We start from the raw sequence: 23,208 nt of genomic DNA on the forward strand, positions 1-23,208 counted from the left end.
TATTATTGTATTTTCTGGAAAATTTATTAATATTACTCCTCACAGATGGTGAGAAGTGCTTCAGCTAAATTGACTAATATTTAAAATGCCATCATTTAAAAAAGCGGATTAGTCATTTGTTTATCACCTGGAATTATGAGGGAGGCTCTCTGAACAGGCTTCCGTCCACATTTTATTCTGTATTCATTACTGGCATTCTCTATCTCCTGAAGCTTTTTCAAAGCATCGATGTAGTCCTGTTTCCTCTTCTTTTTAAGGTTCTTGCATTTTTCGGGGTCACTGGCTAATTTTTTTGCAGCTTCCACAATTTTCTGCTGGATGACAAACTTGCTCTCCAGATCTTGTAGATTTGGATCCTACAAATACAGATCGCAACAGATAAGTTACCATTTAATCTCATTGCCACCTAGAAATTCAAATCTGATTGGTAGGCAATGAATGTTGTGTGTATCTGTCACAACTCATTTTAACAGGCCTCTGACGTTAGTGTAACAAGGCAAGCAGTAGAAAGAGAGTGAAGTTTAACACATGGCGAAGGAGATGGTGCAGGAGGGAAGGCTTCAAATTTACGGATTATTGGGTTTTATTCCAAGTAAAGTGGAAGCTATATAACCAGGACACTTTGCACCTGAACTGGAGGGGGACAAATATCCTTACCAGTGCTGCTCGGGGGTGGGGGGAGGTATTGGAGGGAGGTTAATCTAGAGTGCAAGGGGTGACAACCAAATTGACACAATACCAAGTTGAGTGGCAGTGGGGAAGGTAGATGATAAGCCTACAAGCAAAGACAAAAAATGACCGGTGATGAGCACAGAGGTACTAATATCTGGGGGGGGAGGGGGGGATGCGTTGCTTCTATTTCACTGCAAGGTGTACTATAGGCGAGACTGATGAATTTAAGAGCACGGATCAACACGTGGCATTATGATATTGTGGCCATTAGTGAGAATTGGCTGCAGCAGGAGGGGAAGGACTGGCAGTTCAATGTTCAGCTGTGGGCTGAAGGACATCTGATTATGACTCTGTGATGTTAATGGAAGACTTTGGAGGCAGATTGCAGTCGTACTTCAGCACTGCCAACCAGGGATACAATTCTACTCAACTTTAAACCGGCATTTCAACTCAGCTTTAAACTGACATGTACAATCAACGTTGTCTATTGTCTATTGTTACAATCTTCTGAGAACACCTTCTGATGAACAATAAATGCAGCCTACTTCCTGCATAGTTATCTTCCTGATAAATTAAGGCTGTTCCACAAAATGATTTCCCACACCCGTAATGATGTGTCAATGTCATTTCAACATTCACATTCTTCTGATGACAATCAACTGCTGGTATGCACGGTGAAAAATTAACTCCAGCCGTGGTTCAATAAAAGAGCTATATTCGTATATAATAAATGTGTGAGAATGTCATTTAGTCCAGCCTGTGGCTGGGGGCGGGGTATTTGGTGTGGGCGAGGGGGCATAGAGGGCGAGGGCAGCAAAGAGAGATCAGCTGAACTTCTAGCGGTGGATTGTAAATCCTTTGCACCTGCTGGGAAAAGAAATTTAGGGCAGGGCAAACTTTTGGCAAGAGTGCAGTCTGTGTGATCTCATGGCTAAAGAATGCCACTTGTTGCTGAACCTGTGGCACAGAACTCCAAATGCACTTTCATCTTCACAATTAACTAGCTTCAAGGCTTAAAAGTACGGGGTGAAACTAAAGGTGACATATGGCTTTTGCAATGCAGCAGCTTTGTTTTGTTATTACCGATCAGTCACATTGTTGTTTGGGTACTTGCCTCCTCACTTTGCAGTATGGTGTCATCCAGTTTGAAAGCTGTACCTACTCGTCGTCTGACACGTGGGAGTTCTTCTCCCAGGGTATGTGGATACTCTTTTGGTAGTTTTCCTATTAATTCCTAAAACAGAAAGCATCAAGAGAAATGAGAATTGGTATTTATAAAGAGTATTTTTTTCAGAACTGCAGGGCATCTAAAAATGCCATCAATACTTCTGAAGGAGGGCCTTTGTTGTTAACTGAGGAAGCAGGCAAGCAATTTGCACTCTGGCCCACTAACAAACCAAGAGGATGCTGGAACAGCTCAGCAGATCAAGCAGCACCTATGGAAGGAAATGGACAGTCAACATTTCGGGTCCGGACCCTTCATCTGGGATTTCATCAGTGGAGAATACGGACCGTGATTGACTTGTTGAGCTCCTCCAGCATCTCGTTTGTCACTCCAGAGTCCTGCAGCTACAGCCTCCTGCATCTCCACTAACAGTGGGGCAACAATGACTGGGGATTACCTAGTTTCAGGTCCCGCTCAATGGACAGCAATTGTGAAAGATACCTGCACTGAGTTTAATACATCATCAGGGTCACATTCATAAACATACTCAGAAGAGGACCATTCAGATTCTGGAGCAGTTTAATAAGATCTTAGATGATAGATCCTTAAGCCTCCGCTTACACTCTCCTGCCTGTCCCTCCACAGCGGATCCACGACAATCCCAAGATCTTAGCTCTGAACATATTCAACTCACCTCATCCATAACTCACTGAGCAGAGAATTCAAAAGATTCAACAACCTCTGAGAAAATGAATTCCTCCTTATCCTTGCCTGAAATATTCTGAAACTGTGTTACTTGTGTTTAGATTACCCTCAAGAGGGACAACAGCCTTGCAGCATCTACTTTCTCAAGCCCCCTCAGAATGCAGAGGCAATAAACAAGCAATCTGCTGAAGGAGCTCAGCAGTTCAAGTTGCATCTGTGAGGGCAAAAGGAATTGTTGACATTTCAGGCACGACTGCGATTCTTTACTCCCGGCCCACACAGATGCTGCCGAGCTCCTTCAGCAGACAGCATGTCGTTGCGGATTACAGAACCTGCAGTCTTGTGCCTCCTCTCAATACTTGTTTCAGAAGTATTTCTTTTCTTAATCCTGTGAACGATGAGGGTAGGCTCAACCTGCTCGTTCGTCGACTTCCTCGGTGCTGTCAACACAAATTTTAAGCTCAAGTTTGTTTTGAGTGGGAGGGGAACATCTACCCTTCTGACTCAGAGGAGAAATGCTACCAACCGAGACACAGCTGACACAAATTACAGTCATAAAAGAAACAGTTGAACGTTTGCAATGATAAGACCTATTTAAAGCAGCAGAGTGTAGAAAACATTGAACGCGTGTTTACAAGGTTATACTTACTGCTTCTCGCAAACAGATCTTCTTTAGTTCTTCTGTTCTTTGGTTGAGGGCATCTTCCAAAGCACTTCGACGCTGTTTCAATTCAATGAGTTTTTCTTTCTTCAGTTCGTCACTGACTTCAGAATCTTGAGAACCTAAACGGATGCATGCCATTGTTACATCTAAATGACGTGAAGATTACTGTATGTAATAAGGGTGTGTTTTTATGTAGATTCAAAACAGCATAATGCAGAACTGCTCGAGCAGCAGATGTGCTTCCTTCAGGATTTGAAGAGGTTTCTGCGTGGTCAGTCAAAACGGAATGCAGAATCTGGCATGAAGGACATTGTTACTACTAACTTATAGGTATATCAGCTCCATGTGGTGTTTGCCAGTCTTTCATCATGCTCCTGGTACACGTGTCAATAAATAATACCTTGCAGATTACCAACTGCAGGTTTTCATTTTAAAAATACAAGGAATCCTGGCCATTCTCAAATGGAAAGCAATTTAACACTACAGAGTTTTGTAAGAAAGAACTTGATTTATTTTTTTAAAAAAGCAATCAAATTCTCCATATTTTCAAACCCTAAAGATAAATCTCTTTCTGCACAATATATGTACCTGTACACACTGCCTTAAAGCTTAAATTAATTGGATATTGAAAATGAAAACAAAATCAATTTAGATATAAAGAATTACAGTCTCTTGTGTTGTAAAGACTCCATTAACTGGAACTTGAAATCAATACATTGCATTATCATCAGAAGCTGTCTCCACCTAATGATTTTTACAGATGATTGAGCATCTGTAAGGGCAAAGCTACCAACAATGCCTGGGTTTAGCTGACCCCAACACAGACTCACTGGATATAACATATAGTCTCTAATAATATTTTAAGATTTCATAAGGCTAGTTTCGTTCTTGTACACACACACGCACACACACACACACACATATATATATATATACACACACACATACACACAGTCTGCAGGATTTAGAGAAATAAATATGCAGAGAGATCGCAGACTGCTGCAATAAACACAAGGTTGTGTTTATTTATTTCCAGCATCTGCAGATTCACTTGTGTTGAGGTTGTGATACTAGGTGATTTTAATTGTCCACGTATTGATTGGGACTAGATGGGGATAGAGTTAGCCAAACGTGTTCAGGAAAGTTTCGTTCATCAGTACCTAGAGGTCCCAATGACAGAGTGTGCGATACTTGATCAGGAAAGGTGACAGAAGTTTGTGTCAGGGAACACTTTGCATCTAGTGATCATAACTGCGTTAGTTTCAAAGTAAATAGGGAAAAAGACAGATCAGGTGTGCGGGCTGAGATTCTAAATTGGAGAAAGGCCAAATTTGATGGTTTCAGAAAGGATTTGGCAAGTGTGGATGGGGAAAGGCTGTTTTCTGGTAACGATGAACTTGGCAAGTGGGAAGCCTTCAAAACTGACATTTGAGAGTACAAAGCTTGAATGCGCCTGGCAGAATAAAAAGGCAAAGTTAACAGATAAACCTTGAATTTCAAGGGATATCGAGGTCCTAGTTAAGAAAACAAAAGAGGTGTCTAGCAGGTATAGGCAGGTAGGTACAAATGAGGTATTAATGCAGCACAAATAAGACAAAAGAACACTTGAGAAAGAAATCAGGAGGACTAAGAGGTGACACAAGGCTTCCCCAGCAGACAAGGTGAAGAAAAATCCGAAGGCATTCTTAGTGTTAGTAGATGGTTGCCTCTCTGACTGGCGGCCTATGGCTAGTGGAGTGCCGCAGGGAATCAGTGCTGGGTCTGCTGTTGTTTGTCATCTATCTCAATGATCTGGACAATAATGTGGTTAACTGGACCAGTAAATTTGAAGGTGACACCAATATTGGGTGTGTAGTTGATGGCGAGAAGAACCATCAAAATCTGCAGCCGGATCTGGACCAGTTGGAAAAATGGGCCGAAAAATGGCAGATGCAATTTAATGCAGACAAGTGCGAGATATTGCACTTTGGCAGGAGCAACAATGGTAGGTCTTACACAGTGACTGTAGGACTCTGAGGAGTGCTGTAGATAAAGGGATCTGTGAGTAGAGGTCGATAATTCGTTGAAAGTGGAGTCACAGGTAGACAGGGTCATAAGGAAAGCTTTTGGCACATTGGCCTTCATAAATCAGTGCACTATCTACAGGAGAAGGGATGTTACGTTGAAGTTGTTGAAGACGTTGGTGAGGCCAAGTTTGGAGTATTGTGTGCAGTTTTGTTCACCTACCTACAGGAAAGATGTAAATAGGGTTGAAAGAGTACAGAGAAAACTTACAAAGACGTTGCTGGGTTTGGAGGACACGAGTTATAAGGAAGGATTTAATAGTTAGGACTTTATTCCTCCGAACGTAGCAGATAAAGGGCATATTTGATAGAGGGGTATGAAATGATGAGGTGTATAGAGAGGGTAAATGCAAGCAGGCTTTTTTCACTAAGGTTGGGTGGAACTACAACTAGAGGTCATGGGTTAAGGGTGAAAGTTGAAAAGTTTAAAGGGAACATGAGGGGAAACTTTTTCACTCAGAAGGTCGTGAGAATGTGGAATGAGCTGCCAACACAACTGGTGCACGTGACCTTGACTTCAACATTTCAGAGAAGTTTGGATAGCTAAATGGATGGCGGCAGTATGGAAGGCTATAATCCCAGTGCAAACTGATGGGAGCAGGCAGTTTCAACGTTTACCATGCATTAGATGGGCTGAAGGGCCTGTTTGTGCTATACTTTTCTATGACTCTGTATCGCGTACATGTAAAAGCAGGTACTTCTGGAAAATTGCTAATGATTGCTTAAACACCTTTGATGGGATGCTGAGAACAGGCCTCGCAATTAGTTTACCTGAGGAGATTAGGCTGCCATTACTAGCTGTTATAATTGGATTTTTTCTATCCTCATTTGTCAGTTTAGAAGCTTTAGGTATTCCAGTGTCAGTCAAATCCATTGCAATATCACTGAGACTTCTTGCTGAAGGAATCTTTGCCTATAGGAGGGAAAACAAATATTAAAATGATCTCCTTAGAGGTCACAAAGGGGGTGGGGGGGTAAATGAATTATCAACAGAATTTAAATTTGCATATCAACATTTAAGTTACAATCCAATTTCCTCATCAAGCACTGACCTTGCTTTGTTTCCTGTCCAGGTAGAATTGATGTTGACTTATTGCCATCACCCAAATGGATTTGATCAGTGAGGCACTTGCATACCATGTATTTACGACCAGACCTGTCTGCCCAAACGTTCTTCTTGATAACGGAACTCTGCAAATACAGGAATCATTGCTATTTGCTTCCAAAAGTACAGGTTTGCAGCATATATAACAAAATGAAAACACGGAGGAATATGATATCCAACTTAATTTAAATACAAACACTGCCAACGAGCAAAGACAGTTACTGTGCTACAACAGGATTAAGTTCCTAGGATCTGGACTTAACTGGTATGAAAAAAATCTGGTTATGTGAGGATTGGATAAAACAGCTCTGAGGGGAGAGTCAGCAGGTATGGAAAGAATGGCTACAAGTCACCCTCGCTAATTCGGTTTGGTTTGACCCAGCTCCCAGCTGTTGTGGCTCGAAACGATGGGAAGTAGTGGGGAGAGTATGCCCCCATTATCAGCCGGCAGAAGATGCCTGCAGCAGTTGACAACTCCAGCACAGTGGTTCAAATCACTAATTCCCGCTGTTTGTTGCACTTGCCTCAGCTTCATACCTCTGTCATACATGTACCTATCCAAACTTCTCTTAAATGATACAACTGACCTTGCACCTACCACTTCTATGGGCAGCTCATTCCACACACTCACCACCGAGGGAAGTAGTTCTGGCACAGATTCCCCTTCAGTATTTCGCCTTTCACCTTTAACCTATGACCTCTAGTCCTAGTCTCACACAACCTCCATAAAAAGTCTATATGCTATTTATACCCCTTAATTTTGTATACATATAAAAGATCTTCCCTGATTTCCCTGCACTCCAGGAAATAAAGACCTAACCTATTCAACCTTTCACCATACTTGGGTTCTCAAGTCTTGGTAACATCTTTGCAAGTTTTCTCTGCATCCTTTCAAGCTTATTGATATCTTTCCCGTAGGCAGGTAACCAGAATTGCACTCAAAACTACAGAATTATATCTTAATATATCTTATTTAAATATAAATACTTATGTACTCCTTTGCACGCTTTCCATTCGTGCTGGGTTGAGTGGCGAGCTAGCAACTCGGCCTTGTAAAAACAAGAAAGCCTGCTGAAAAGAAAACGCCATCACGACGGCATCCCAATGACTCCTCTCAGAGTTAAGGGCTTTCTCCTCCTCCTTCATGTACTCAATGCTCTGAATTAGGAAGGCCAATGTGCCAAAAGCTTTCTTTATGACTCTACCTACCTGTGATGCCATTATCAAGGAATTATGTATTTCTATTCCTAATCCCTTTGTTCTACCACACATCTCAGTGCCCTACCATTCACAGCGCAAGTCCGACCCTGGTTTGTTCTCCCGAAGTATAACACCTCATACTTGACTGCATTAAGTTCTATCCTCCATTTTTCAGCTCATTTTTCCCAGCCGGTCCAGATCACTTTTACAAGCTTTGATAACCTTCCTTGCTGTCCCTAACATTCCCAAACATAGTGCCACCTGTAAATTTGCTAGATCAGTTTATCTAAATCATTCAAATAGAAGTTACACAACTGACTCACCACCAATCCCTACAACTAGGGAAGTCTGACCGGTTTCAAATATTGTTTAACTATTCCCTGGAAAATTTTTATGAAGTCAAAAAATAATGAGTCATCTCATTCCTAAGGGTGTCATGGTAGCATAGCAGTTAATGCAATCACTTTACAGTGCCAGGAATCGCTAATTGGGGTTTGATTCCAGCTGCTGTCTGGAAGAATATGTACATTCTCCTCGTGACTACCTGATTTTCGACTGGATAGTCTGGTTTCTTCTCACATTCTGAAGACGTACGGTTAAAATTAGGGTTCCTGAGATGCGGCCATGCTGTGTTGGCACTGGAAACGTAATGACACTCTCAGCACAATCCTCGGACTGTGGTCGGTCATTGACAGAAAAGATGCACTTCATTGTATGTTTCCATGTACGTGTGAGAAATAAAGCTAATCTTTATACATGGACAGGTACCCACAAGTGGGGTGCTTGCAACCTGGGGAGGCCTGCACTACATCTGACGTTTGTCAGTTTCAGCAAAGAACAAGCAGAGAAAGCAATGGGAATTAGCTACAGGTGGGAGAGAGGTGCAGCCAGTGCTGCTGATTCACAGTTCCAGAGACTTGGGCACTGCACCTGTGGAGTTTGCACGTTGCCCAGGAGATTGCTCTTGCTTTCCCAGATGCTCTGGTTTCTCCCTACACCACAGGAGATGTAGGAGAAGCAGCTACTGAACGTTACTCCATCATGCGAACTGGGTGGGAAAGTGATGCTCCTATCAGAGAGACCAGTTGCAGAGATACAAAGGGATAAGTGAGAGAATAAAATTGATGGGAGCTGGTGCAGTCCCACTGGGCCAAATAACCACCTACTGTGTTGTCAGACAAAAAAGACTGCAGATATTTCTTTAGGTAACAAATTTTATGAGCTATACTCATAGGTTAAAAACTTGGGAAAAGTTTGGGCTCCAGAGGGAGCCATGTATTTCACAACTTTACCTACAGATAGAATGGAACTTATAGCACAAACCAACAAAATGATTATCAATAACTTGTATCTACCTGATAAGTGATTGGAATCAGAGTCAAACAGCATCAAGATAGATGCTTCGCACCAGTCACCCACTAATGATTTTCCTGCACAGACCTCACACTAAACTCAGTTCATTCTTCCCCCACAAACCCATCAACTCTCGAAAGGTTTTATGCATTGAGGTAACCTGAAGCTTCCAGTCAACCCATTCCTTTGCTATGGGGAAGGAAATCGGAGCACCTGGAGGAAATCTGTGGGCTCAAAGGGAAAAGGTGCAAACTGCACCCCAGGTCAAGTCTGAACCCATGCTGTGGACAGAATGCAAAGGTGACTCATCAGGGCATTGCCCGGATTGAAGGACTTAATACAGGAAGAGATTGGGTAGGCTGGGTGTGTTTTTTCTTGGTGAGAAAGACGCTGAGGGATAACTTATATATAACATGAGAGCAGACAGTTAAAATACTGAATATTCCCATGGTAGGGGTTTCAAAAACAAAATAGCATAGATTTAAAGTGAGAGAAATTAATTTTAAAGGCGATTTGAGGATTAAGTTTTGTTTTCACACAGAAATTGGTTGACATCTGGAATGTGCTGCTAGAACTGAAGATGGAATCAGATTCAAATATTGTAGTGCTCAGACAGTCAGTTTGGTGTCTTTCGGGCATAAAAGGACATGGCCCTAATGGGGACAAAGTAGGTTGGCAACATTGCCAAAAGGTTGGCATCGTTGTTGCTGGCTAAAATGCCCATTTCTGTGCTATGTGGCTCTGACTCTCCACACTGAGGACTGTGGACACATAGGTATTGAAAATAATATGCAAATGGAGTGCAAGGATAGTATGGCCAGGTGGAATTGAATAGAAAACCAGCCATAATTTTAATGACTGATGGAGCAGGCACAAATTGCTGATCACCCAACTTCTGTGCACAGTTTTCAGTTTTAGCACAGACAGTACTCAATGCCATACATTTAAGATTTAATGTTTACAATTATACATTTCTGGAATGCTGGTGTTAACTGCTCATTTTTTGCTACTTTGAAACTGCACTGAAATGGAAAAAAAACTCTTGCTTAACTGCTGTGTCTTGCATTATGCTCCTTCAACAGCAAGTGTCAGATGGCCTGGGACTGTACGCTCCTCCCTAGCTGCTGTGGCAATATAATTATTTCAAGGACCAACTGAGAGAAAGTTCAGTGTTATTAGTGTGGAGGAGGGCCATGCTGGCTTTAAAATCAAGTCCAAAGCAGCTTTGAGTTTGGACTTTAAGAAAAGTGCACCACCTGTTTCTATTCATGGAATTTTAAAAATATTATTTCACAAAGAACAAAAAAAGGGGATGCTTCAGACAGCTGTACTGCACACTACTGTACTGATTAAAGTTAATGAAGGTTTATCACTTTAAAATATATGAACAAACTTGCAGCATAATAGTAGCTTCTCCATAAAGGACTGGCACAGAATCTCTTCTACTAGATGTCTTCAAAACCAGGCTGTAAATAACGGATATCGGGTGAAGAGTTACAAGCCAATGATCTCAGGGCCATAATTACTCTGCCACAAACCCCAGTGACACTCCTTTTCTTTCATCCACTGCCACAGAAATTCTAGATTAATTTCTGTCAGTTAACATCAAGAAATTATTATCAGCAACAATCTTTATACAGGAACAATATGATCAATTGCAAAGTATTTGATTTACCAATAGATCAAGTAGTAAATTAAAAAAAACGTTCATTTCAATAGCTAACTCTCCTTTTGGTTTTTCCTCCAGGCCCACAGATAGTGCCTGAGGAATCACACTTCCCTTAAATTCATTGTTTTCTTTAGGAGTTGAGTTTAAATTGACCAGAAGCCAGTGCATGGAAGCATTTGTCACGATGCTTTCCCCCCCAAAGATTGCATCTGCTTGGCTACCATACAATCTGAGGTGATTTACAACATAAATTGTAACTGTGTGTTGTTTACTGGATGAACACGTTGCTGACAAGGCTGCGGTGTAGTGTTCATCATAATTGCCCTTTGGCCACATTGGAGGGCAGTTAAGAACCTTAACTCATTGGCGATAATTCAGGACAGTGAGTGGAATACAGGTGTCCCTCATTCTGAATTTTAAAAGTGTTCCTCTGAGGGAATATAAGTGGTATGTATTCCTTAAAGTTGCAATCCAATGTTTCTCTGGGGGTTTTGAGTCACACACAGTCTGGGCTGATTATCGAAAGCATCAGAACATCGGTGAATCAGATAGGTACAGTCGGCCCTCCTTATCCGAGAATCGTGAAAACCCGGAAGTGCTCTTCCAGCATTTGTTGTTCGAGCATGTACAGACTTTTTTTCTTGTCATTATTCCCTAAACAATGCAGTATAACAACCAATTTACATTGTATTAGGTATTATAAGTAATCTGGAGATGATTTAAAGTATACGGGAGGTTGTGCATGGGTTATTGTGGATCGGGATCGAAAAAAATCGGAAGTTCTCTTACTAAGTAAGTTGGAATAGGTACATCTGGTATTATTCAGCGTCAGTTAGTCAAATGTTTGTCTTAGTATATAGTATATATTTTACCTTTCTATGCATCTAAAACACTTAAGAACGTATGTTCTAGCGCCGGGATCAGGACAGATCGCTCCTGAGTACGCTCTCCACCGTGCCGGGCTGATGTGGAGGATCAAAAACCCAAAACCCAATAGTTAAACCACTGCGTTGCTTAGTAATAATTGTAGCTTTCATCGAGGCAGAGCCTTTCCCACTTTATCTTTAAAATTGTTCCGATCGTTGACCAACGTAGCCTGACTCTTTTCCAATGACCGACGGCGTTTCACCTCTTTCTGATCGTTTTGTTATTTACACTTTATTTTCGCGAACAGAAACACTGTGGATTCAGATCTCTACTGCCGGGTCCTAATGCCCATCGCACACAGACAGGTCTGGGGTTCGGCTGGGTCCTAAGATCCAGCACATTGAGCCAGGTTGAATAAGGGACTTGAGCATCCGCAAATTTTGCTATCTGCAGGGATCCCGGAACCGATCCCTTGCTGATAAAGAGGGCCAAACGTACTTAAGACAAAATGGGCATTTCATGGGCACTATCAGAATTGAACTTTTGACTCCAGAAAAATAGCCCTGCCCTCTGGAAACTTATACAAGCAAGACCACAATTAACACACTTAAATATTGAAGCAGTGCTGCAGAAAGTCTTCGAAGCTACAAATGCTTTGGTTTAGACAAATGGGTTTCCTTGGAGAAACAGCTGAGTAAAGGGACAGAAATCTAGTAGGCAGGACCTGGGCAGTTGAAGTACAACTTGCACAGGGTAAATCTGAGGAATGAGGTGATCGGGGACAACTGGATGAACTTAAAGATAGAAAACAATGCTGCAACAGAATGTTAATTCTGAGGACAAAAAGCAAATGTCAGACAATAGAGGGGTGACAGTGAATTTATTTCATTTACTTAGAGGCACAGCATGGTGACAGACCCTGCATCTCAACAAGCCCGTGACCAATTAACCTACCAACCCATACATCTCTGGAAAGTGAGGGGACACTGGAGCGCCCAGAGAAAATCCATGTGAACACAGTGCCAAATGTAAAAGAAAAACTCCTGACAGACAGCGATGGGAATTGAACGCAAGTCGCTGGTGCTGTGAAAGCATTACACCATCTGTTATACAACAAGGCTGCCAAAAACCACACTTGCTCTGGAGGCTAATGCTCGTTTTGGCAATTCCCCAGCGTGTGCCTTGCCCTGACTGACTGCACCACCAGAGCTCTACAAAAGGAGACAAAATTTTGAATGAAGTGTAGCTTATGAAAGGCAAGACCTGACAAAGCTGACATGCAAGTATAGCCACTATAGAACAACTTAAATTAAAAACTTCCAAAAATGATGAAATTTTCACTGACAGATTGGATTTGGAGAGTAGGCAAACTAGCTTAGAAAGTTAATTCCAGGGAGTAGGAACTTCTCTGCCCAAAAGAGAAAAATAACAAACACAAGAGATTCTGCAGAGAAACACACACAAAATGCTGGAGGAACTCAGCAGGTCAGGCAGCATCTATGGAGAGTTATAAACAGTCAACATTTTGGAAAAAGATCTCTTATCAGAGAAAATAACATTGAAAAGGTACCTTCAACAATTTCAACATGTCCAAAAATACTTTCAAACCAATGGAGTCACTGATATTATACAGGAAGCATGGTCACCAAACTGGGCACAGCAAGATTCCAGCTATCAAACGACTAGTTACAGATATTGGTAGAAGAATAGATATCACTTTCCTAAAAGTGCAAACTTGTTTTACATCCACCTAATGGACAGTGATGTCATCTGGAACAGAGCCATGTCAGTACTGGAATCAACTGTTTAACCAACTAAGTCTATACCACTCTCTAAAGGGCTGCCCCGTCAGTCCCATTCTCGTGTAAATTTATTTTCCTCACACATATTTAATTTCCTTTTGAAATCAGTGCTCATCTCCTACTTAGAGTCGTTAACCATCGTAACATCAGTAAATAAGACCCTTCCTTTGCCGACCTTATCTCCTCTCAACTTCCTTCACGACATCTTCTCCAACTTCTCTTCTACAGTACAATGTAAAAGTCTTAAGCTCATACATAGGGCTGGGGTGCCCAAGACTTTTGGATAATACTGTACTCATCAACGTGGAGCAGAGAGCGAGTTTGTAAATCTGGCTTGAGCAAAGGAAGTTAGGAATGGCGGCAGTGGCGCAGCACGGGAGGGGTGGCACAGTGCCTGGGGCGGCGACGTCGCGTGGGTGTAGACACACCCAGCCCTGAGACATCAGGCAAGGTCATTCGAATCTAAACAACTGGTTTATTATCATTACATAACATCTGTCTCTCTGGTGCTTCCTGCTCCCTCCCCTCTCCCTTCCCCATGATTCCCCTCTGCCTGCCTCACTTCCCACTCTCAGTCCACTATCAGGTCTATCATCATACACGTTATGAAATTTGTTCTTTTTTTTGCTGCAGCAGTACAGAGGAATACATAACATTTCTAAAGTCCTGTGCATAATACCCTAACTAGATATACTGTAAGTACTGTAGCTAACAAAAACCCTTGTGCCTTTTCATCTCATCTGAAAAAAATCACCTTGAACACTGCAGCAATTTTCTGATAGTGGGTTAAGGAGAAGCACCCGGAGAGACAAGAGGAGCAGAACATGTTAGAAGTGGCACACTGATAAACAACGGGGGATGAGACCATGCAAGGATTAAAGATAAGAACAGGCATTATTAACTTTAATACATTTCGAACAGGAAGCCAACAATGGCTAGCTATAACAGGGCAGTTATTAATATGGTAATAAAGAAATAAATACAAGATATAAAAGTTGAAGGGAAGAAAGGATGGAGTTGAGTCAATAAAGGCAACTACTGTTTGTCTCTGACTGTGTGACGATGCACAGTGCAAGCACCAACGATAAGCTTGCTGGGATCACACGTGTTGATGGACTCTCAAGATGGTGATGAGGTGGCGTACAGGAGTGAGGCAGATCAGCTGTTTGAGTGGTGTTGCAACAAAACCTTGCACTTAGCATCACCAAGAGCAAGAGCTTGATTGTGGGGTTCAGTAAGGGGAGGTTGAAGGAACACACACCAGTTGTCATCGAGGGATTAGCAGTGGAAAGGGTGAGCAGCTTCAACTTTCCGGGTGCCAACATTGCTGAAGATTGATCCTGAACCCAACATATTGATGCAATTATGAAGAAGGCACACTGCTGGTTATACTTCATTAGGAGTTTGAGGGGATCTGGTGTGTCAAAGATTAGCAAGTTTCTAAAGGTGCACCATGGATAACATTCGAATTGGTTGTGTCACCATTTGGCACGGAGGGGCCACCGCAGAGGAGCAGAAAAAGCTGCCCAGGATTGTAAACTTAGCTAGCTCCATCATGGGCATTAACGTCCCCATATCGAGGCCATGCTTCAAAAAAGATGGCATCCATCACTACAGACTCTGACCACCCAGGACATCCCCTATTCACATTATACTACCAGAGAGGAGGTACAGAGACTAAAGGCACAAATTCAATGCTTCAGGAACAGTTTCATCCCCTCTGAACAGACAATGAACCATGAACACTATCTCACTATTTTTACTTTCTTTTTGCACTTGATTAATTTTTAAATATATATTCCATATTTCTTGTGGTTTGTAGTAAATTTTATGCATTGCACCACAAGGCTGCTGCAAAACAACTAACTTGCTGATGTATGTCAGTGACAATAAACCTGATTCTGATTCCCAAGGGCACAACCAATGGACTGAACTCAAATTTTAGGTGCATTGATTAAAATCAATCCTTGGACGTTTTGAAAAATTGCCTTTTAAAGAATTATTCGTAATTGCTTCAGAGTCACATTTAGCTTCTATAAGGATATTTGTATTAAAACTTACAATTAAAATTCTGCAACACTTTAATGAATGAGATATGTTCATGAACTAAAACAAGTTTTAAGTTTGATGGCAAGCAAGGAAGCACTTTACCTGCGGGGATCGTGAACTTCAACTGCAAATTTCTTTTCACGAAAATACAAATTCTCAAGTTGTTTCCACTGGAAAATCTATAAAAAAAACAACAGTAAGCTTGAATATATAAAGTGCAAAACTGATGGGATAACTGTACTTAATTAAATGAATGACTACCACTCGAGAGTCATGAGTGGCAGCAATGATACTGATGTGTATGAATGCAACAGAAGAGGACAGAGAGAAATGAATATGAAGGTAAAGTATGAAAAGGCGCTGAATAGTTTATTCTTGAAAAATAATTTTTATTATGAATAAAGTTTATGTTAAAAAAACAAATTAAAGGACTGGAAGTCTATAAACAGAGCCAACCTTAAGACAACTCTCCATTTAATAAATTTTCCGTGTTGCTATAGAGCAAATACAATAACTTTCAATTGCCACCACCTTCCTTCATAATAAGCTCCATTGTTGTTAACACACACTGCCAACTAACCCTTTCAGCTGTCTGATAATCATTTAAAATCAATACCTGTCGTATGCCATTCACTATCTACTTTAGCTGCCTTCGGAAATAACCACTTTACAAAGTCTTCCATCGGTAATTGCAAACAAATATTCAGAAATCCTTTGCAAGGAAAGGTCACTGCCAACTTTTTACATTTTAAAACCCTGGATGTGCTAACTCCCCAGTACTTTCTGATACACACTGTTATGACCAACTAAAGACTGAACTAAAAACACAAAACACAGACACTTACACTGATTGGCACTTTGCTCACCAATTTGTCAGTTCATAAAGAATTAAGCTTTGCACACACTTTCGTACATATAGTTCTTTTCAGAAAGGTCCCAAGAACTGCTGTGTGTTTAAAATCCCAGCAACCTTCCTTGTATTACATCGGTAACCTGGTTTCAGCTTCTCTCGAGTGAGTTTGAATCATTCGTATGATTACTCCTCCCATTATTTCAGCACACTGTCATTAATAAAGTCCCTCCCAGTAGCCACTCACTTCCATCCACCTACAATGGGAATGCAGTGGAAAGGATTTCTGTTCTTGAGGAAGCAGTATTCAATGTCAAAAGTTGCCTTCTACGTCAGTTGCAACACTGTGAGAACATGATCAACATTGCGACATACTGGCAGAACGCTCCAGCCCACACTGGAATTCCTTTCCTTGTTGAATGCTTACACTCAAAAAATTCTTACTTGAGGCACTATCAAGGAGGCATCATCTGAAGTCAGCTGTCTGTAACTAAGACTCTTGCCAAACTGGTTCTACAGGATGTTGAACAGAACACCAGTTTAATTATTACTTGCTTTAGTAACTCTGCAGCTAAACAGATATCATGATTCTCTGTTGAAAGTTCCAAGGCCTGTAGGTTTCACTGATACTAGAAACAAAACTGCTGTGAAAATGTTTTTATGTATTCATTTTTCAAATATGGATGATGCCAGCGAAACAGTACTTAAAACTCACTCCTTACTTTATCTAGTAAGTGGCTTGCTGGAATTCTTCAAAATCAAACACACTGTTCTGCATCTGGAAATCACGTAAAGTCTAGATTGAATAAAATCTATGGATTTCCTCCCCTGAAGCATATTTTTCTTCCAAAATTCATAGTTTTGTAGTTTTTTTTAAATGACAGATTATTAATCTGAATTTAAATTCCACAGATGTCATGATAAGACTTTAATGACTTTATATCTTTAATGCAGTCTCCTGGTAAATTAAGATATTTAGCATTATGAGAAATAAATTGCTTCAATTTAGGACACAATTGAAACTCAAAATACAGTTTAAATAACATACTTGTCATCATTCGATATAACATAACACCATTTTAGTGTAATCTGACATATGATCTAATCTTTGCAAAAACACACGTGTCTCAAAAAAAAATCACTATTTTCCTAATATGGAAATACCTTCTCAACTTAAAGCTGCATTAACCACTCTTCCCAATTTTAAGCCAGCTTTGGCATGGCTATACATCTCTGGCCAGTTTAAAAGTCAGAAGTATAATTTCATTGACTGGGACTAAAGCAAGATATTGAGCTGAGACCCTTCATTTGAACTGGCAGTGCTGTGTGTGTGATTTATGTACAGAGTTTTGGACCTTGGTCCCCAAAGAATGTTGTTTTGTTTAGCTGTACTTACGTGAAAGGCTGATTGACTTGCTAAGTTCCACCAGCTTTTTGTGTGTCTAGTGCAAATGCAGAATCTTGTGCCTGTAGTTCCTCAGATTAGTGCATTCTTAAAAGTATAATTGTCTCTGTGATCTCTGCACTAGTTTTGTTTTAAATAACATTAAAATGATGATTAAAAAGTCAGAACTAATTTTAATAATTACATCTAAATGAGTTCAGGATTAACATTTTGCTTGCAGTGTGGTCAAGTTTATTATTTAATATGTAGGTTAATTTTTAATTAATGAAGTGGAAACATTTTATAATTAAACTACTAGGATAAGTATAATTGTTAAGATATAGAGTGTCAGGTAACATTGCTGGAATAATGGAACATTAAATCAATACTGGCATTATGTTTAATGTATTGATGGCTAGATTAGTATAACTAATTGACACACACAGAAACAGCATTATTGTATAACAAAATGCTGTATGGATCCCCTCGTGAAATTTCTTAACCAAAACATTTCGAAAGAAACTAAACTAGGTACAGAAGTGAAACCTCTAATCAGTTGGTTTCTCTATATCATGGCATGCTCCCACTGAATAACTTTGAGGGATGTAAACTAAAACAATGAGTCAAGTGCTGGGATTAGTTCTCTTGCAGCATGCTCTTGACTATAACTGGTCTCCAACCTGCAAAACAAGTACAAAACTGGATTTTATGAGTCCATAGTAAAAGAAAAATCAGCAAGCCCTAGAGGCCAAGAATAAATCCACTTCACTAGAATTTGTTGAAGAATTTTAGAACAGATGTTCACTCAATCCTTTAACACATTCACAATGTAATACGCAGTGACTTTTAAATACACAAACAATTACACTAACATTGAAGGAATCCATCAGTTTCAATGCTTTTAGATTGTGCACCATTTGGTGATTAAAAGATTAAACTTACCTGAATTTTAAAATAGAGGAATTACACTGCACACATCTCGCAACGATCAGTGCAACATGAAGAGTTAGTGGTATCACATTAGAAAGGCAAGTACAAGATCGGGGCCTGAGGCTTCAGTGAATGGTTGGAAATGCTGCTTGATGTTAAATGATGTTGATGTTAAATGATGTTAAAGTGATGTCCCAACCATTTAAAAAAAATATGCAGAGGGAAAAGATCTCACGAGACATTTGAAGAGCAGGGCATTCTCCTGCTGTCCTAATAAACTCCGGCTTTCGAGATGAACATGGAAGGTTTCTTTAGGACTGTTGTAAGATCTATACTGACCTCCCCCTCCTAGGTGTTATCCAAAATAAAGTATTCGAACATTTATCTAATTTCTGTCTACATACTTGACCTAGCCACATACAAACCAGTAATACAACTCCGACCAGACATCAGAAACGTTCAGCACTTAGCAATCCTATTCACATCTCCTCACAACACAGGAGGCCTTTTGCCCATCAACGTCTATGCTTAGAACACTGCCACTCCCTCACTTATTTCCCCGATAGCCTATTTTCTCTCACTTTCCCATCAATTGCCTCTTAACTTTCTTGCCACCTGCCTACATGGAAGACAATTTATAGCTGATAATTAACCGATCAGCACACTTTTGGATTGTTTTAGCTTTGGGTTTTGATTAGAAGCCCTGCAGTCATAGGGAGAACAGGCAAACTCCATATGGTCAGGACCCTAGGTGGCTTACTAGTGTTATGCAGTACCAACATAACAGTTGCTTCTGGTTAACTGAGACACATCAGGTCCAGTACACTTTAGGCCAATTAAGCGGCTGCCCCAATTAGCTCAAAATTTCATGAAAATAGTTACAAGGGTTAAAAAAAGACAAACTATCATTTAACTGAATAACAAATTATAATTAAATCCGGAAGAAATTATAACACTAGAAACACTGCTACACTGTAAAACTATTCTGAATAGCTTTCAACAGATTAATTCATCCAGTGCACACCGCCATTTTCTTTTGATTGACTGTAAACGAACAAAATCCGTACAAACACCTGGACCTGCAGGTTCTAGACTGTCTTCATACAACGCTTTCGATGATTGCATCCTTCAAATCTTCATTTTCACTGTTCCTAACTTGAAGTAGTGAAATAATTTATTTATTTTTTACTCATGGCTGTTTCTGGCATCTCCAGGCCTGAATGCTTGAAACCGCAGAGAGCAAAACAGTTCTGAATTGCCTTACTGCTCATTTCTCGCTAACTACCGGTGACAAAAATCACTTTTTTTTGACACAAAACATGCAACTGCCACTATTTAAACAACTGTTTGCTACAAACATAGCACAGTGTCTAAAGGCCACACGAATGCATGTGACTAATGCTTGTTAGAAACTCCTGTCCCAAATAAACAAAGGAAATCCTGGCTATTTTCTCAATTAGTTTTTCTTTAAGAGTTGTCCCAACTAAGAAGCTGTGCCGATTAACTGATGTCCCAATGAACTGTTATCCACTATATACTCTTATCTCATGTATGAATTTAAATAATTTGAAAACAGCTATTCATAATGTTCTGTATTCATAGCAGGGTTGATAATTGCCCCAATCTGTGATGATAGGCAGTATTTAAGCTGATTGTTCCAAATGAAATAATTTTCTCTCATCTAATCATTTGACCTGCAAATCTCAATACCCGGGCCAGATGAGAATGGAATGGCTCACCTGAAGTTTACAATAATCAGTGCTATGCTGCATGTGTGATCTGTGAAATAGATTGAACCAACTTTCCCAGGAATACTTCTAGAATATTCTGGGAAATGCTGAGATGGTTTCTTCATAACCAGTCCTGTCCACAAAATACTGTGACAGAAGGCTAGGCCACACCCCTGACCGAGTTGCCCATCAAATACAGTAACTCAAGAGTTGCTCCAAGGGGTGAGAGCCAAGAATGATGGCAGAGAGGGGAAGGGAGGAGGGAAAAAGAAACCAGGGATTCTACAGATGCTGGAAATCTTGAGCAACAAAATGATGGAAGAACTCAAAATAGGTCAGGCAGCATTTATGGAGGGGACTAAACTGCCACTGTTTCAGGCTGGGACCCCTTCATCAGAAATGGAAAGGAAGGGGCAGAAGCTGGGGAAAACAGCGTGGCATATTGGAATGCAAATGTAGTTTTAAGAGTTGGACATGTGTGATATGATGCTCGATACACCATCGTCCTAGATACTATTGTCAGTTTAGTCTACACAGATCCTGCTTAAACTGCTCCAGCTGCTTGGTTATTGCTGTTGGTTTTGTGTAAATAAGTTATAATAAAAGATAACTCTTCCCTTCCCAAACAGCAACCATTGAAAATGGTTGACATTACCATTGACAATTACAGTGACATTGAAAATATTGCTGCTACTGGGAGCAACAGTACTGAAATATAAATACTCTCCGTGAAGCAGTAGTGGTGGCATGCAGTGAATATGGTGGGTATGTTAATGGTCTCAAGAAATATGACATGGTTCAGCCATTTGCCTGTTCTTGAAATGAGAACTTGCTGGTTTCCAACAGTGAACAATATTGTTGAGTTGCTGGAGGATACATAAAAAGCGATGTGGTCTGACATGAAAAGGGCACTGTATGATTGCTGGGATTTGAGATGTTGGTGAACTTACAGGTGCCATAAACCATGGAAGTGGTCTCTTATGAGGACAGTGTAAAAGTCCTGAAGGGACATTTTGACCTAGTACCTTAGGCACTTACAAGGTTAGCACATTTAGCCAGCAACCACGGGAAACAATTGGTTAATATGTAGCAAGGTTAATGATACTGAATGAAGGATGACGCTTTCAAATTCTTCTTAAGATTAGGCATTTGATATGCTGGATCTAATATTTGAAGGAATGGACAGAATAGCTAACAGCAGAAGGTGGTGCTGAGATCTGTTTAGTTCTGTGGTGCAGGGTAGGGAACCGTCCACAAAAACGATAATGGAAGCCCTTCCTTTGAGGGAAGTTGTGTGGACTCCACAAGTGTATTTGGCAGGAATCCTGTAAATTACACGTGAACCCAAAAGCAAGATCCGGAATGTGGGTATAAAAGGCAGGGCTTTGTCAGGGATGATTGGAATAGTTTGCAAATACTCACACTGACGACTCAAGGTGATTCATGAAAGCAGCGGGGTAAAAAATAGAAATAAATCAGGTGACAAAAAGGGAGCTAAATAACAAGGATGGTTTGGGGACATATCGAATTTAACAAGTCCAAGTTCGTGTTTGATTGCATTTGAACCACATATGAATACAGCCAAATGTAATAGGTCAGTGCAAAACACAGCACCAACAGTCATACACTGCACAGGTCACACAGAAATGTACAAGGCTGCAGTCAAATAGGAAAAATAAATATTGTCCAAGTCCCAGAGTTCATGAATGTTGCAGCAGTTTGCAGCTGAACACAATACATCTCATCTTCTGCTAAGTGAACACTGGAGGCAGTACCAACTCCAGCACGCACACTGTGCTCTGGTGGAGCACTCCAACTCGGGCACCTCTCTTATTGGCGGCTGTGAACAGGTGACATCACGGCTTGAGGGCTAGTCGTTGCTACGACCGAGGACACACAGGTTCCCCGTCATCTGCCTCTAAGATTCGCCAATAAACCAGTGATCCAACTTGCAGCATTCCATATTAGCAATGTGCAACAGGGTCTTATAATCACAAGAAAAGCGACGAAGACCGTCACTCGTTGTTAGTCTTCACACGGCCTTCGCGCACTGATGCGTCCAGCTCTTTCAGTTTGTCCGCCAATGAGGAACTTGCTAATGGGGCAGACCTGCGCAATACTTTAAGTTTTTAAATGTACAGCAGGGTCTTGAAGTCATATAAAAAATACATTCAAAAAAGGCAATAGCACCTTTCGTTGGCCCCATAAAATCTGCTGCGTCTAAGCATGCCACCATCTTGCCAGAAGTAAGAACAAGACACTGCTATCATCAACTGATGTGAATTCCTCAGGAAATTCCACAAGATATTGCTCATTTTAAAATGGGTATGAATATTCTGCATTATCATCAAATTAAGCAAGAATTTTATACTTGGGGGAAAAATTGAGGTTTCAAATCTTAAAAGTAGTCAAGAAGACGGGAGCGTACTTAAAGTTTAGGAAGCAAGGATCAAACAGGACACATGAGAATTACAAAAGGTACCCATGTTCGGACATGTTCAGCACAGCTTTGTGGGGCGGGAGCCCTGTATTGTGCTGTAGGTTTTCTATGTTTCTTACTCAGGAAGGAACTAAAGAAGGGAGCAACAAGAGAACATGAAAAGGCCTTGGTGAGTGGGGATTCAGGAAAATCCCAAGGATTTCTACATACCCGTGAAGATCAGGAGGGCAACTAGAATGAGTGTGGGACAAATCAGGGGTAAGCCTGGTACTAGAGGAGGTAGGATTGATCCTTAAAGAGTATTTGCCCCTTCAGTATTCACCAGTGCAAGGTCAATGTAGAACAGGCTAATATGCTGGAACATGCTAAGAAAGAGGTTGTGTTGGAACTTTTAAAAAAAATGTTAGGAAAGATGAGACAATGGGGCTGAATGGGATATAGGGAAAGCGAGGGAAGAGATTACTGAATCACTTGTGATTATCTTTGCCACTTGCCATAGGCGTAATACAAGACTGAGGGATAACAAATGTTATTATTTTGTTCATGAAAGGTAATAAGGA

At 40.7% G+C, this 23,208-nt stretch overlaps 1 protein-coding gene across 2 annotated transcripts in view; it reads right to left on the bottom strand.

The window, feature by feature from the left end:
* frmd4bb (FERM domain containing 4Bb) overlaps positions 1-23,208 on the bottom strand; it is a 317,520-nt gene that overhangs the window by 13,294 nt on the left and 281,018 nt on the right. For both annotated transcript variants that reach the window (XM_059944312.1, XM_059944313.1), the window contains 6 exons: positions 15,417-15,493; positions 6,322-6,460; positions 6,041-6,182; positions 3,192-3,325; positions 1,787-1,906; positions 128-356 (listed from right to left, as the gene is read on the bottom strand). In XM_059944312.1, the coding sequence (XP_059800295.1) occupies positions 128-356; positions 1,787-1,906; positions 3,192-3,325; positions 6,041-6,182; positions 6,322-6,460; positions 15,417-15,493 (841 nt within the window). The remainder of the gene's footprint in view (positions 1-127; positions 357-1,786; positions 1,907-3,191; positions 3,326-6,040; positions 6,183-6,321; positions 6,461-15,416; positions 15,494-23,208) is intronic.

The sequence above is a fragment of the Hypanus sabinus genome, chromosome 19, assembly GCF_030144855.1.
Source record: "Hypanus sabinus isolate sHypSab1 chromosome 19, sHypSab1.hap1, whole genome shotgun sequence".
In the NCBI taxonomy this organism is placed as follows: domain Eukaryota; kingdom Metazoa; phylum Chordata; class Chondrichthyes; order Myliobatiformes; family Dasyatidae; genus Hypanus; species Hypanus sabinus.